This window comes from Rattus norvegicus, chromosome 8 (assembly GCF_021556685.1).
Source record: "Rattus norvegicus strain SHRSP/BbbUtx chromosome 8, alternate assembly SHRSP_T2T, whole genome shotgun sequence".
NCBI lineage: Eukaryota > Metazoa > Chordata > Mammalia > Rodentia > Muridae > Rattus > Rattus norvegicus.
Window position 1 is genome coordinate 116951265 of NC_141541.1, and position 14934 is coordinate 116966198.

The 14934-nt window shown below is 47.5% G+C and overlaps 2 protein-coding genes across 13 annotated transcripts in view; both read left to right on the top strand.

The window, feature by feature from the left end:
• The first annotated feature begins 1418 nt into the window (after positions 1–1418).
• Qars1 (glutaminyl-tRNA synthetase 1) lies at positions 1419–9448 on the top strand. Its single transcript, NM_001007624.1, is given in 24 exon segments — positions 1419–1887; positions 2072–2219; positions 2570–2679; positions 2820–2895; positions 3121–3185; positions 3776–3829; positions 3968–4028; positions 4496–4567; positions 4682–4767; positions 4894–4980; positions 5930–6029; positions 6147–6225; positions 6306–6414; positions 6513–6643; positions 6737–6829; positions 7106–7243; positions 7330–7417; positions 7504–7647; positions 7729–7833; positions 8077–8169; positions 8280–8407; positions 8500–8566; positions 8639–8764; positions 9309–9448. Coding segments are annotated over 24 exon segments (2328 nt in total). The 5' UTR covers positions 1419–1770; the 3' UTR covers positions 9360–9448.
• A 1150-nt stretch (positions 9449–10598) lies between these two features.
• Positions 10599–14934, top strand: part of Qrich1 (glutamine-rich 1) — a 39503-nt gene continuing 35167 nt past the window's right edge. For 2 of the 12 annotated variants that reach the window (XM_087561433.1, XM_087561429.1), the window contains exons 1-2: positions 10599–10764; positions 12219–12278. The gene's annotated coding sequence lies outside the window, so the exon portion shown is untranslated. 12 annotated transcript variants of the gene reach the window in all.

Genomic DNA, 14934 nt, shown 5'->3' on the forward strand with positions numbered 1-14934 from the left:
AATTTTTATCCTTGTCCAGTTTTCAGGGGAAGTCCACTACACTGGACTCAGCACAAGATTTCTCTTTTAAAAATGAGGTATCTGGGGGCTGGAGAGATGGCTCAGCGGTTAAGAGCGTCCGACCGCTCTTCCAGAGGTCATGAGTTCAATTCCCAGCAACCACATGGTGGCTCACAACCATCTGTAAAGAGATCTGATGCCCTCTTCTGGTGTATCTGAAGACAGCTACAGTGTACTTATATATAATAAATAAATAAATCTTAAAAAAAAAAAAAAGAGGTATCTTTTATTTTATTTTTTAAAGATTTATTTATTATGTATAATGTTCTGTCTGCATGTATGCCTGCCCATCAGAAGGCGGCACCAGATATTATAGACTGTTGTGAGCCACCACATGATTGCTCAGAATTGAACTCAGGACCTCTGGAAGAGTGGCCAATGCTCTTAAGCTCTCAGCCATCTCTCTAGCCCAAGCATTTTTTTTATTTTTAATGATATTTTTCGTTAAAAATTCATTTTACCTCCAGGTGGTAAGTGGCACATGCCTTTAATTCTAGCACTTGGGAGGCAGAGGCAGATAAATCTCTGAGTTCAGGAACAGCCTGGTCTACCCAGTGAGTTCCAGCACAGCCAGTACTACACAGAGAATCCTTGTGTCAAAACCAAAACCAAAAATATTTATGTGTGTGAGTGTTTTGCTTGTGTGTCTCTGCACCACTTATGGGCCCAGTACCTGTAGAAATCAGAGGAGGGCTTTAGATCACCTGCAACAGGCAACACATATATTTCAACCATTTCCTTGGTGCCAGCAATTGTATCCAGGTTCTCTGGAAGAGCAGCCAGTGCTCTTCTTAAACGCTGAGCCATCTCTCCAGCTCCCAGAATATCTTTTATCTATTCCTTGACAATTTCATATATGTAAACAATGTATCTTATTTATATTAATTAATTTATTTTTGAGACAGAGTCTCATTATGTTGCCCAGATGGGCTTGAACTCAGGAAATTCATCTGTTTCTGCCTCTGGAATTAAAGTCTTTCCCAGCAACAATGTATCCCACTCCGGAACACCTGCCTCTTACTACCCCTAGAAACCTCAACAGGTTTGTTTTGGTTACCCACTTGGTCCAATCAATGCTGCCTGTGGCATGTTGTGCATCTGTTTCACATGATATTTTAAAGAAATAACAACTTCCTATGAAGTCGCTCCTGGTCTTTCCCTTCTCTCTCCTTGCTGTGCCCTAGTACGCACCTAAAAAGCACCAAGTTTATGTGGTCCCTAGATAGGTCATTTTATACATTCTCTACGGTGATCTGGACCGGGAAATTCTGGGAATTCATTTTATTTGTTTCCATGACAACTCCAAAGCTGTGACGTTGAAAAACGCGACCGGAACTCACTTGTACTCTCCAACAACAGATAGAGTCGGATTCCTAGGGCTGAGAGAGAAGAGGCCACGCCTGAGTCTACCAGCAGTTTTGTTGCTAAACAGTTTCCCTTTCCTTGCCCAAGGCAAATTTTCTAAAGTCTCAAGGACCCAACCCTGCCAACCGCTTAGAACCGGGAAGGCGGAAGCTAACTGCCCGGAAAAGCCAGTCCGGTCGCTCTCCGGCTCATAAATGGCGTTGACTAGTTGGCGGGCCCCGCCTCTTTTCACTGAGGAAGGCCACCATTGGTTCGCTTCAAAGCTTCGTATTCTTATTGGTCAATGAGCAAAGGTCGCTGTGCAGATGGGCCCCAAAGTTTCTTTTGGTTTCCGGTGTCCCTGCTATGGCTACTCCGGATTCGCTGGCGCTGTTCACCGGCCTTGGCCTTAGCGAAAACAAGGCCCGCGAGACTCTCAAGAACGCGGCTTTGAGCACTCAGCTGCGCGAGGCGGCGACCCAGGTGCGAGTCCCTTTCCCCTTGGCCTTAGCTGCCTGCTGTGCTCCAGAGCAACGTGGGACTGGGTCCAGATCCTGATTTGCTCCGGGTGTCCCGCTCTTGCCTTGTGGGAAGAGGAAAACACTTTAAAGTGTTTGATCCTAACTCACTGGGGATGGGTCTTTTTCCCTGACCCCCCTGACTCCAGGCACAGCAGACTCTAGGGTCTACCATCGACAAGGCTACTGGGACCCTGCTATATGGCTTGGCCTCCCGACTCAGGGATACTCGGCGTCTTTCTTTCCTTGTGGGCTATATAGCCAATAAGAAGATCCACACTGAGCTCCAGCTGAGCGGTGAGACCCCTGCCTGTTTTACAAATCCACCTTCAATCTCTCCCTTACCAAGACTTCTGTTTGCTTTTTCTGTCAACTTCCCCAGTTGCTTTCTGGACATCAGGTTCTGGACAGGACCTGGGGCGTGGAGGGAGAGATCTGGTATGGATCGGAGAATTACCACAAAGAGAAGCCTGCTTCAGAACACATGCTTCCCTTTTCTATGGCCTCAGGCTTCTTTCCAGTGGTGTCAGGGCCTAACCTCTTCGGTATCTTAGTAAACAAAATAGTTACGTTTTCATGGTACTCAGGCTCTATCTATCCACTTCTTGGAGCTGACTTTGTTCAGTTAGTTGCTTTTCCTTTTTCAGCTGCTCTTGAATATGTTCGGAGTCATCCCCTGGATCCCATTGATACCAAGGACTTCGAGCAGGAATGTGGTGTTGGTGTGGTGGTGACACCAGAGCAGATTGAGGAAGCTGTAAGTCCTTTCCTGCAGGTATCTGACCCTGCAGAAGAGTGGTGTAACTTCCCTACCCAGAGCTAGAGGGAACGTGTTGGTCTCGAGAATGTTTCTGAAGAGGCATTCGGTAACCATATGGTTTGGCTTTCTTTCTGCAGGTGGAGGCCACCATAAATAGGCATCGTCCACAGCTCTTAGTGGAACGGTACCGGTTCAGCATGGGGCTGTTAATGGGTGAGTAGAATCTGGGGCAGGGAGTTACTTGCAGTTTTATCATTTTGGCTGTTTCTTCCATTTTGGCCACATATGGAAAGAGAGATAGCAGGGTGAGCAAGGAACACCTTGCTGGTGTTCTGGCCATGCCAAGGTTCTGATCCCTGTGTCAGCTGGACCTTCTTTGAGGAGGGGAAGATGTACCCCATTTTCCCTCCTTGCAGCTTCTTATATCCATACTCTTAGGAGAGGCTCGGGCTGCGCTCAGATGGGCAGATGGCAAAATGATCAAGAACGAAGTGGATATGCAGGTGGGTACCTCGCTACGTATGGTGGGTATGAGCTACAAGGATAAAGGGAAAGAGACCCTGTCCTTACTCTGACAGAGAAAGTAGAGCCCAGTGTGGGGGGGGGTAGCACCTGACTTGTGAGGGTGAATCACTTTATTGTGAAGCTCTTTCCTCTTCTCACAAGTGCATGATGTGGCCTTTATCGATATGCTGGCAAGTGATCACAAGAGGACAACGACTGAGGTAGATTGTTGATTGTGATGCTGGGCCCATATTATTTCTCTGTAAATGGCAGCAGCTGCTTTCTGGGCCCAGGGTAAGTCCTCAGAAAGGAAAAGTATTCAAGACCAGTAGAAACATGTGAAGAAGCCAGCTGGGCAGAGGCAGGTGGATCTCAGTGAGTTCTAGCCTGGTCTACATAGTGAGTTCTAGACCAGCCAAGGCTACAATGTAAGATCCCATGTCAAACAACAAAACGTGATGAGATAGATCAGGATGGGATGGGTAGGCTGGCCAGCAGAAAGGCCTGGAAGCCCTTGGTTGGTGGGGAAGGACTCCATCAGGAGATTCTTGAGAGAAGACACCCTTGTCTCTGGTATCTATCTGCTTAGGTCCTCCACCTGCTGGGGCCCAAAATGGAAGCTGATCTGGAGAAGAAGCCCAAGGTGAGGCTAGGAGTTGTCCAAGCTAACTGGGGTGAAATAGAGAGAGACAGACTTACAGCTGGAGAAGGGAGTGTCTGAACCCATTTCATCAGCAACTCTTTCCCAGAATGAATGATGCAATTTCTGTGCTTTTCTTAGGTGGCAAAGGCACGGCTGGAAGAAACAGACAGGAAGACAGCAAAAGATGTGGTGGAGAACGGTGAGGACCCTGAGGTTCCTATTCCACTCAGCTCCAGACTTCTGGTCATTCTAGCTGAAGGGCCTTACATACAGGCTTCTCCAGCCCTCCCTGTAGTCTCAAGATTGGGATTCCTGCAGTTTCCTTCATTTCCTTTGCTTAGAGGCCTGAGAAGTTTGCCTCATAGCTTTTCTCTCCGGGAATTGGAGGAGAGAGGTCACCTCAGACCCAGTTTTAGGATATAAGTAGCAGTCATGGATATTTTCCCGAGTAGGTATGGTATCTAGAAGACAAGAGCTGGTCATTGGGGGTGCACACCGTTAGTCCCAGCACTTGTGGGGCAGAGGCAAGTGGATTTTTGGTTTTGTTGCCAGCCTAGTCTCCAGAGTGAGTTCCAGGACAGCCAAGGCTATACAGAGAAACCGTCTTGAAAAATCAAAAAGGAAAACAAAAACCAGAAGACAAGGTTCCTGATTTCTTTCCTGCAGGTGAAGTGGCTGGCCAGACCCTGTCTCTAATGGAGCAGCTCCGGGGAGAGGCCCTGAAGTTTCATAAACCAGGTATGGGGGGGCGGACCTTGAAGCTCTGGGGTGGGCTGTTGATTAGCATTGGAGCCAGGCCTATAGAGTCAGGATCCTGGGCTGACAGCCTGCTCATCAGATTTGTTCTGGCAGGTGAGAACTATAAGACGCCAGGCTATGTGACCACGCCACATACCATGGATCTGCTAAAGCAGCACCTGGAGATCACTGGGGGACAGGTGTGTAGGGATATGGCCAGGCAGACCCTTGTTTGAGTGCCTAGGCTGCCTTGTCATCCATTCCCATGGCCACCCTCAGTGATCTGAACTCTGGTCTCATTGCTTTTATTAAATTCCTTTTCTTAGGTACGAACCCGGTTTCCCCCAGAGCCCAATGGAATCCTGCATATTGGACATGCCAAAGCCATCAATTTCAACTTTGGTTATGCCAAGGTAAGCATGTGTCTATGTCCCTGGCGAGTGATATGATCACTGTCTACTCCTACGACTGCATTCCAGAAAGGTATATTTTTGTCTTGCTTTTTGTAGCTGATGACAGAGCCTCTAGAGGAAAACTACATATAAGAGGTCTCGGCAGGAAATACCAGGTTTATGGGAAAAAACTAAAGTAGTTCTTTTTTTTTTTTTTTTTTTTCCGGAGCTGGGGACGGAACCCAGGGCCTTGAGCTTCCTAGGCAAGCGCTCTACCACTGAGCTAAATCCCCAACCCCCTAAAGTGGTTCTTTAGGTAGGGTTTCACTGTATAGTCCAGATGGCCTGGAATTGTAGAGATCACGTGCCTCTGCTTCCCAAGCACTGGGATTAGAGGTATATACCTGTAGGGCCCATGGAAGATACATTTATTTAACTTTTCAATTTATTTTTTGGTGGTCATCAAAAGACATTAATTTAAAAAGTAGTCCTGGGGGCTGAAAAGGTGGCTCAGTGGTTAAGACCAATTGTTGCCTTGCCATTAGTTTTAGTTCAGTTCTCACCCATATGGTAGCTTGTAAGTATCCATACTCCAGTGTTAGGGGATATTTTCTTCTGATACCTTCTTCTGACCTCTGAGGGTACAGCACACATACATGGTGTGAGCACATACATGTAGGCAAAACACTCTGAAAAAACACATACATCTGAAAGAAAAATGGTATTTGTGTGTGCAAGCACTCATACACACTCATGCTGTTGCACATATGTGGATATCAAAGACAAACCTTGGGGAGTTGGTTCTTTCCGTGATAGCCTTTGAGAATCTCAGGTCATTAGGCTTGTGTCTACTACTTTTATCTGCTGAACTATCTCATTGGCTGCATTTTGATAAGCTGGAGATCTGAGAGTGTGTGGCTGATGGTGTGGACTATAGGGTTGATGGATGTGGTCCTTTTAACTCTTTTAGGCCAACAACGGTATTTGTTTTCTGCGTTTTGATGACACCAACCCTGAGAAGGAAGAAGCGAAATTCTTTACTGCTATTTATGACATGGTGACCTGGCTGGGTATGGCTGGGTTGAGGCCTGGGCAGAGGCGGTCGGGAGTGGATCTCTTTTGTGGGCCATGGCTTTGCCAGGCAGTGTTTCTTGCTAGCTGTTCATTCTGTGTCTCTATCACTCCAGGTTACACACCTTACAAAGTAACATACGCTTCTGACTATTTTGACCAGTTGTATGCCTGGGCTGTGGAACTGATCCGTAGGTAATGTTTGCCCGTAATACTGAGCCTGGTTAGCTGACCAGATCATGGACCACCTGCACATTCATGTCTTGTCTTTCCAGGGGTCAAGCTTATGTTTGTCATCAGAGAGGGGAAGAGCTCAAAGGCCATAACCCTTTACCTTCACCATGGAGAGACCGGCCTATTGAGGAATCCTTGCTGCTCTTTGAGGTGGGGTCCCAGAAAGGCAGCTTGGTTTGTGTAGGCCAGTGTGCCAAGGATGAGATGCTCCTGTGTTTAGAGATAGCCTGAGCTCCTGTTCTCCTCAGGCAATGCGAAAGGGCAAATTTGCAGAGGGTGAGGCCACGCTTCGAATGAAGTTGGTGATGGAAGATGGAAAGATGGACCCTGTGGCCTATCGAGTCAAGTATACGCCACACCATCGCACAGGGGATAAATGGTATTCGTTGGCATGGGAGGGGTGGTGAGGTAGCAGGGCTGTGGATTATGGCAGAGGGACTGGTTGGTGGACTCGGCTGCCTATGCTTCACAGGTGCATCTACCCCACCTACGACTACACACACTGTCTCTGTGATTCCATCGAGCACATCACCCACTCACTGTGTACCAAGGAATTCCAGGCTCGGTGAGGAGGCTGAGGTTATGTAGTGGGTAGAGCTAGGGGGATTCGAGAGAGAGTGTGTGTGTGTGCATGTGCCTTAGTGTATGTTGAGTTCAGAGGACAACTTGTGGAAGTCAGCTTTATCCTTCCACCAGATAAGTTCCAGGGAACCAACTTGATTCCCCAGAGTTGGCATTAAGTGTCTTTACCCACTGAACGTCTTTGCTGGCCCTCATGCCTTTCTGTGGTCTCTTTCTGACCCTGCAGATGGCTAGCTCTAACCATGTTCTTCCATCTTAGACGGTCTTCCTACTTTTGGTTGTGTAATGCACTGGATGTCTACTGCCCTGTCCAGTGGGAATATGGCCGCCTCAATCTGCACTATGCTGTTGTCTCAAAGCGGAAGATTCTCCAGCTTGTGGCAGCTGGTGCTGTTCGGTAGGTGTGGTCACTGGGTTCACCAGAGGTTGCAGCTCTAGTGGCATGTGCTCTTAAAGGCTTTCTGACCACCCTCTTATCCACAGGGACTGGGATGACCCACGGCTCTTCACACTTACTGCCCTACGACGACGGGGTTTTCCACCTGAGGCCATCAACAACTTCTGTGCTCGGGTATAATTCAGTAGGCTTAGTGGGTGAAATCGGACTAAGTGTGGCGGTTTGTAATTATGGCTATGACTAATGAGTTTTCCTGACAGGTGGGGGTCACAGTGGCACAGACCACAATGGAACCTCATCTTCTGGAAGCCTGTGTGCGTGACGTGCTGAATGACACAGCCCCGCGTGCCATGGCTGTGCTAGAGCCACTACAAGTTGTCATCACTAACTTTCCTGCTCCCAAGGTGGGTCTACCTCAGTGTGTGTGTGTATGTGTATGTGTATGCCCAGTATCTGGGATAACAGATATCTGTCTCCTGCTGTAGCCCTTGGACATCCGAGTGCCAAACTTCCCAGCTGATGAGACCAAGGGCTTCCACCAGGTTCCTTTTGCTTCCACTGTCTTCATTGAGAGAATGGACTTTAAGGAGGTAAATGGTGTTTACTGCTATGTCTGTTTTTCTTTTTTTTTCTTTTTCTTTTTTTTTGGGGGGGGGGGGCTGGGGACCGAACCCAGGACCTTGCGCTTCCTAGGTAAGCGCTCTACCATTGAGCCAAATCCCCAACCCGCTATGTCTGTTTTTAATAGCCATCTCCTTCCTGCTTTACATGAGCCAATCCCTGACAGGGAGAAGCCTTGCTCTTGGATGATCTTTGCAGCTTCTTTTCTTTAGGAGTCAGAACCAGGCTATAAGCGCCTAGCCTGGGGCCAGCCTGTGGGCCTGAGACACACTGGTTACGTCATTGAACTGCAGCATGTTGTCAGGGTAAGAGACAGCTGCAGTCTTTTTGTACAGTGCCTGCTGGGGCCAAGCTTGTGTGGAGCAAATAGTCATCATGTTGGTCCCTGGTCTGACAACATCTTCCTCACTTCTAGGGCTCCAGTGGCTGTGTGGAATGCTTGGAGGTGACCTGTAGACGAGCTGATGCTGGAGAGAAGCCCAAGGCCTTTATTCACTGGGTGTCACAGCCTCTGGTGTGTGAGATTCGCCTCTATGAGCGACTGTGAGTGAACTTAACTAGCATTGGGACAGTCACAAGATGGGAATTGCTTGCTGTGGCTCTCTAGCAGGGCCTGATTTTCACCCTGTCTCCAGATTCCAGCACAAGAACCCTGAAGACCCTGTTGAAGTGCCTGGTGGATTCCTAAGTGACTTGAACCCGGTAGGCTCTGGAATGTGAGGTGAGGGTGGTGGGCTTTTGAGCTGGATAGCCACTTGGATTCTCTGTCTGCAGGCATCACTACAAGTGGTTAAAGGAGCGTTGGTGGACTGCTCTGTGGCTTTGGCAAAGCCCTTTGACAAGTTCCAGTTTGAGCGCCTTGGGTACTTCTCTGTGGATCCGGATAGCCATCAAGGACAGGTGCTTAATTCACCTCCCTCCACCTTGGCAGTACTGTAGGTGGCAGCTGATAAACACTCTCCCTACCTCCCCTTAGCCTTCTCCAAATAAGGAGGGAGGGATAGTCATGCATTACTTTTCAGTTAAGTCCATGCACAAAATGTTACAGGGCTCTAGGGCTCTAACTTTTTTTTTTTAAGATTTACTTTGAGTACACTGTTGCTGTCTTCAGACACACCACAAGAGGGCATCAGATCCCATTAGAGATGGTTGTGAGCCAACTGTAATGAGATTAAACTCAGGACCTCTTCTGGAAGAGCAATCAGTGCTCTCAATCACTGAGCCATCTCCAGCCCTGGCCCTAACGTTTTTACTCTTCAAAGCAGCAGGCATGCTTAGAGTTCGTCATAATTCTCATGAAACTAAGGCACAGCACAGTTATCTAGTCCTTTATCTGATATTACAGAGATACTGAGAACCATGCATGATACCTCACCTCCTTGGTGACGAAGGGCAAGAGGGCTGGTTCTGGGCCGTTGGTCATTTCTCTTCCGCTGCCTTTCAGGTTGTCTTCAACCGAACAGTCACACTCAAAGAAGACCCAGGCAAAGTATGAACTGAATACATGTGGCCCTACCTCATTCTGGAGGCTGGGGGTGCCCTCACCACCCCACACTCCATTTCAATAAAGAGTAATTAAATCCCCCTGCAGTCTATGTTGTTTGTCTTTCTAGTATCTGAGGACCCTGGAGACATGGTTTGCGAGCTGGCAGTGGTGGCTCTCGTACATCTTCTGGAAGAATGGCTTCCCCAGAAGACAGCCAGTCACAAAATCACTACTGCACTTCCTGGTTCTTAAAGGCAGGTGCATGGCTGCAATTAGGTCAGCATTTCCTATATGAACCTGGGAGCCCCAGACATGCTATTGCAGTTATCAGCTCTATGGAAGGATCTAGTTTTGTGTCTCTCTGGCTAGTCGGATCAAGAGACACATGATCCCCTGTATGATCATTCAGAACAAAACCTACTATTTAAGCATAGTTAACTAAAGTATAAATGTTGTTGTGGCCTTTCAAGTTTGGAGGCCCCAGAAGACTCCCTGGATTCCTATTAACAGTGCTGAGATGGGATTCCTGACCATACCAGCCCTTAGGTTGGACTCCGTCTCAGAAACTGACTTGTGAGGAGTTTGAAGATGAGAGTTTGCTAGGACAGGAGCAAGTGCAGAAGGCACAAAGGTCTTCCCACAGGCTGAAGGCTTTCTGGGTTGCTGTGAGCCGCTGGTGAGGCTGTAGCTGAGTGCCTGCAGCTTTAAAGCCTTGCACATTTTCCCTGTATACAAACACTAGGCTACCCAAGGCCCGCTTTAAGGTGGACCTGACTGGTGAACTTATCTCAGATGATAGCTGATGGTGGGTGTTCCTGAAGCTGTCTTTTCCAGTAAGTACATCAACACCCTGAGCGTTTCCCAGAGGCGGTACAATTGTTAAAGTTGGGCCCAGCTTAGGGGTTTGAGAGGGGGCCACCTTAACCACGAGGCTGAGCTAGGCCCGGCCCCGCCTTGCGTGGAACTGTGCAACTAGAGGAGGCGCTAGCGGGACACCGTAGGTGGGTTCAAGAAGCACGCTTGTAAACCTAGGACAGGGGCAAAATACCCCCGAGATACTGAACCCCAGGCCTAAGCTCCGCCCCGCATGGAGGGGTGTCAATGGGCGTGGTGCTCCTTCCCACAACGAGGGGTACGCTCTCAGCTCCAGCAGTCTCCCTCTAAGTCCGAAGCGTTCCCTTTAAGTCTGAGCGGTAGCTCTCGCGGGATCCGACGCTTCGACTCTCGCGAGAGAGGCATTCGGCTCCCATTGGCCGTGAGGGTTGAATGTAAGATGGCGCCCAGGGAGCTGTGAGGAGAAAATCCTGTCGGTCTTGGAGCAGCGGTGGCAGAACCGAGGCCCCAGGCGGTGAAGCGGGGCCGGAGGGTAGAGTGGAGGCAGCGGCGGCGGTGACGTCGCCGGGTGAGGGCTCTGGTGAGGGCGGGAATGCAGCAAGGCTGTGGGTCTGGGGCAGCAGGCCCACCCCACACAACGGCGGGCGGGGGCGGGCGGGCCGCTGCCGCTGGGCCCAGGCGACCTCGGGGCGGCTTCGGTACGGAGAACGTCCCTCGGCTCGCGTGCCTCCGCCCCGCGGGTGGGGGAGGGGCGAGCCTGAGGTTTGGGTGGGCGCGGCGGCACGAGCGCGCGCAGAGGCGCGCGCGCAAGAGCGTGTTTTTTTTTCGCGCGGTAACGCGCGCGCTGTGCGGTCCTCCCGTTGCGCGTAGCCGCCCGACGTGCGCGTTCCCGTTGGCTCTCAGCTGTGGCCCGTGGGCTAGAACGGCTTCCGGGGCGCGCGCTTCCCCGCGACCCCCAGTTTTGTGGCGCGCGCCCTGCTGTTGGTTTGGTTGCTCGCGCTGTCCGGAGTACGCGCAGGACGCCCCTTCCGAGAGGAGGGTCGGCGGCCTGGCTGACGACCGGCTTGCTGAGTGGGGAAGGTTGAGGGTTGGGCCCTTGCCCTCGTGACGTCCCGGGCAGCGGTGGCCTAGGTCTGCGGAGAAACATAGCGGCTTTGCGGTCTGGCTTGCGGCTCCGCTCCTCCGTGAGGCGGACAGGATTGCTTGTACTAACCGAAGAATGCTGTTACTTAAGCGAGGCCCATGTACTGGGTGGGTGCTTGGGGAGGGTGCTACTCTGCTTGGGAAACCGAGTCCTATTGGCCCGAGAGGGCATTGGGTCCCCAATGGGTTTCCTCACCTTGTACTGGTGCATTGTGCCGAGGAGAGAAGGTTAACATTGCAAGGCCCCGCTTTTCTTCCATTAGAAACCAATTCCTCCATAAGCGCAGTTGATACACGTCACCTCTGTGCGCTCCGGAAAGAGATCCTCCTATGTGTATGGTATCAAAGCCTCCGAGCTCTAAAATTCCGCTTTAAATCCTGACTTAAATGCAGCCTTTTTTTTTTTTTTTTTTGTCACCCCCGCGTGGGTGGGAGGGGCTTGCTTTTTCTGTTCTGGATAAGGGCTGGTTCTTAACCTTGATTAACTTGATCAGTGCTTTGCCTTTTTTTTCTTTGTAAATTCTGAAATATCCAACAGAAAATTCTAAAATATGCCTGTGTCACTATAAAATCTATGTAACTGAAGTCCTTCTCAGCATTTTTTTAAAAAACATTTTGATCCAGTGCTGTGATCTGCTGTCTAGGAAATTCTAGGTTTGTGATGGAGAATACGCAGCTCTTTTTTTCTAAGACAAAACATCTGCTAGTTTATTTTACAGTTTTCTTACATTAAAGTTGAGAGAAAGCAAGCTAAAAGGATTGTTGCTTTTAGTAGCAGTCAAATTGGGTAGTAATGACTTTTTAAAAATATACTGTATTTTTTTAAGAACAAAGTTAAAACTTAAAAAGAGGCTGAGGATGGAAGGAACTTCTTTGTTCTATCTTCTTCAGAATGTTAGAAGTCTTAAGAACTCAGGACAAGCAGCAGACATACATGCAACATGGTGACTGGTGAGTTAAAAATCATTCATCGCTGGAAGTATGTGTGCAGTCCGTTACCCCAACCCTTTGGTAATACTGACATTTTACAAATTTTGTCATTCATTCTTGGTGTTGTCTGCCAGATACTGCTACTTACTAGAAAACCGCTGATGAGGGAAACTGTATTTGTTCATCAGGCAACGGTCCTTAAAATCAAGTCAATGGAACATTCAGGATTAACATTGCAAAGCATCAACTAAGAACCTAAATGGCTTTCCAGAACAACAGAAACAATACAACAACAAAATCTGTCTGTTTGTTGACAATGTGTTTATAAACTTTTTATACCATTTAAGCTTTCTTATTCTGGATTGCCTTTTTTTTAAAAAAACAGAAACAGTGTTTCCATCAACTAGTATTATTTACATGGTAGATAACTTCTAGTTCTCTGGGTTTTATACTTCTCCAAGAACTTACAAAGTTCACTTCTGTTTACAAAAGCTTGTGTTAATGTTTCAAACAAAACCTCAAGGAACAGTTGAATTTTGTTGTGAATGTTGTTGTGAATTTGAGTTACTTGAAAAATCAAAAATGGGTTGGGGATTTAGCTCAGCGGTAGAGCGCTTGCCTAGCGAGCGCAAGGCCCTGGGTTCGGTCCCCAGCTCTGAAAAAAAGAAAAAAGAAAAAAAAAAAACCCAACACAAATCAAAACCCAGTTAGGGACTTTGAGTGTGGCTGTTCTCTTTCATAGCAGCTTCAAAATCAAGGATGTCTACCTATAAACTTGCATGCTTTTAATCAGTAGTGGTTTGTACTTGGTGTGCCTTGCTTCTTACCTCTGTGCTTTTTAAATGGCCACGCTTTTTCTGTGAATATTTCTGAATTGGCCTCAGAATGAGGTGTGTTACGTGAACACCTGTTCTTTACTTTGCTCTCTTGGATTTAGTTCCAGGTTTAAGACCTCTCTTAGCTTCACTATTTTCCCTATAATACTGTACTGTAATTTCTGTTTTTAGCAGGTTTTCTGTCTGTCTGTTGTTTAGTGCAGAGGATTGAACGCAGAGTCTTGCACATGCTAAGCATGCGCTTTACACTAAACAACTGCTCTGGTTCTGGGTTGTGATTTGTCTTTTTAAACTGACTTGGTTGCATGAAGAAAAAGATGTAAATTTTTGCAATCTTCAAAGGGGGAAAGAAATGGTTCTTTACCCTCACTAAGGTTTAATAACTAAAGGTGGATGAGATGTGTTAGAAAGCTGGTTCTTTTTTTCTTTGAGACTACGTTTTAGAAATTCTGACCTGTTGCAGTAGAACATGGTCATGGAACTTCTGGTCATGCCTCTTGCCTCTACAGTCCCTGGTGTTGGGATTATAGGTGTGCTGCCCACAGATCCATTCTGTGTGGGTTGCAGATCAAACCCCGAGGTTTGTGTATGCTATACAAGCACACTGTAACACCCGCCTTAAAGTTGTCAAAATACTTACACACTGTTTACAGTTCGGATTAGTGTAACTGCCTCTAAGAAATAGAATGTCATCAACCCCTTCCCTCTCATTAGTGTTTCAGTTCTTGGAGACAAACTTATTCTGATTCGAATAACAATCTCAATAATCTCAATCTCATATTCTCTCTCTCTCTCTCTCTCTCTCTCTCTCTCTCATGTCTATGGGTGTTTTATGTGCATATATGTCTGTACACCATTTCATGCAATGTCTTTAAAACTAGAAGAGATTAGGGTGTTAGATCCCTTGGGACTGGAGTTAGAGCCTGTTGTGTGCTGTTATTTGGGTATCAAACTCAGGGTCTCTTGAAGAGCAGCCAGTGTGCGAACTACTGCTGAACAATCTCTTCAGCTGGATAGACTTGTCTTTGTATTTAACCACCTTTGTATCTCTAAGGCATAGCTTTTGTTTTGAATTCCATGTAAATACACATTATGATTATTGTTTTCGAGACAGGATCTTAATATGTTACGTCTGGCTTTTCTGGAACTCACCTTGTAGACCAGGCTAGCCTTGAACTCATAGGCTATCTCCCTGCCTATGCCTCCCGAGCTTAGTTTATTATTGTGTTTCCCTGTTTTGTGCAGCTGTAGTAGTTGATGTTCATTTCTGTATTGTCTTGTGGATATTTCATTAAGTTTTCTATCTTACATTGGTAAACTTCTAAATTGCTTCGTTTATACATATCAGTGCTACTGTGAATATTTGCATATATTTGGATGTCATATACGTTATTTTCAACTTCACAAGCCAGTGTAAGTGGTTGTATTAATTTATAACCCATTAGTATTTAATTTTTTTTTTTTTTTGGTTCTTTTTTTCGGAGCTGGGGACCGAACCCAGGGCCTTGCGCTTCCTAGGTAAGCGCTCTACCACTGAGCTAAATCCCCAGCCCCAGTATTTAATTTTTAAAAATTTACTTGGGGTTTGGGATTTAGCTCAGTGGTAGAGCACTTGCCTAGGAAGCGCAAGGCCCTGGGTTCGGTCCCCAGCTCCGAAAAAAAGAACCAAAAAAAAAAAAATTTACTTATTTTATGTATGTTAGTACACTGCTGTCCTCAGACACACCAGAAGAGGGCATCAGATCTCATTACAGATGGTTGGGAGCCACCATATGGTTGCTGGGAATTGAACTCAGGACCTCTCGAAAAGCAGTCGGTGCTCTTAACTGCTGAGCCGTGTC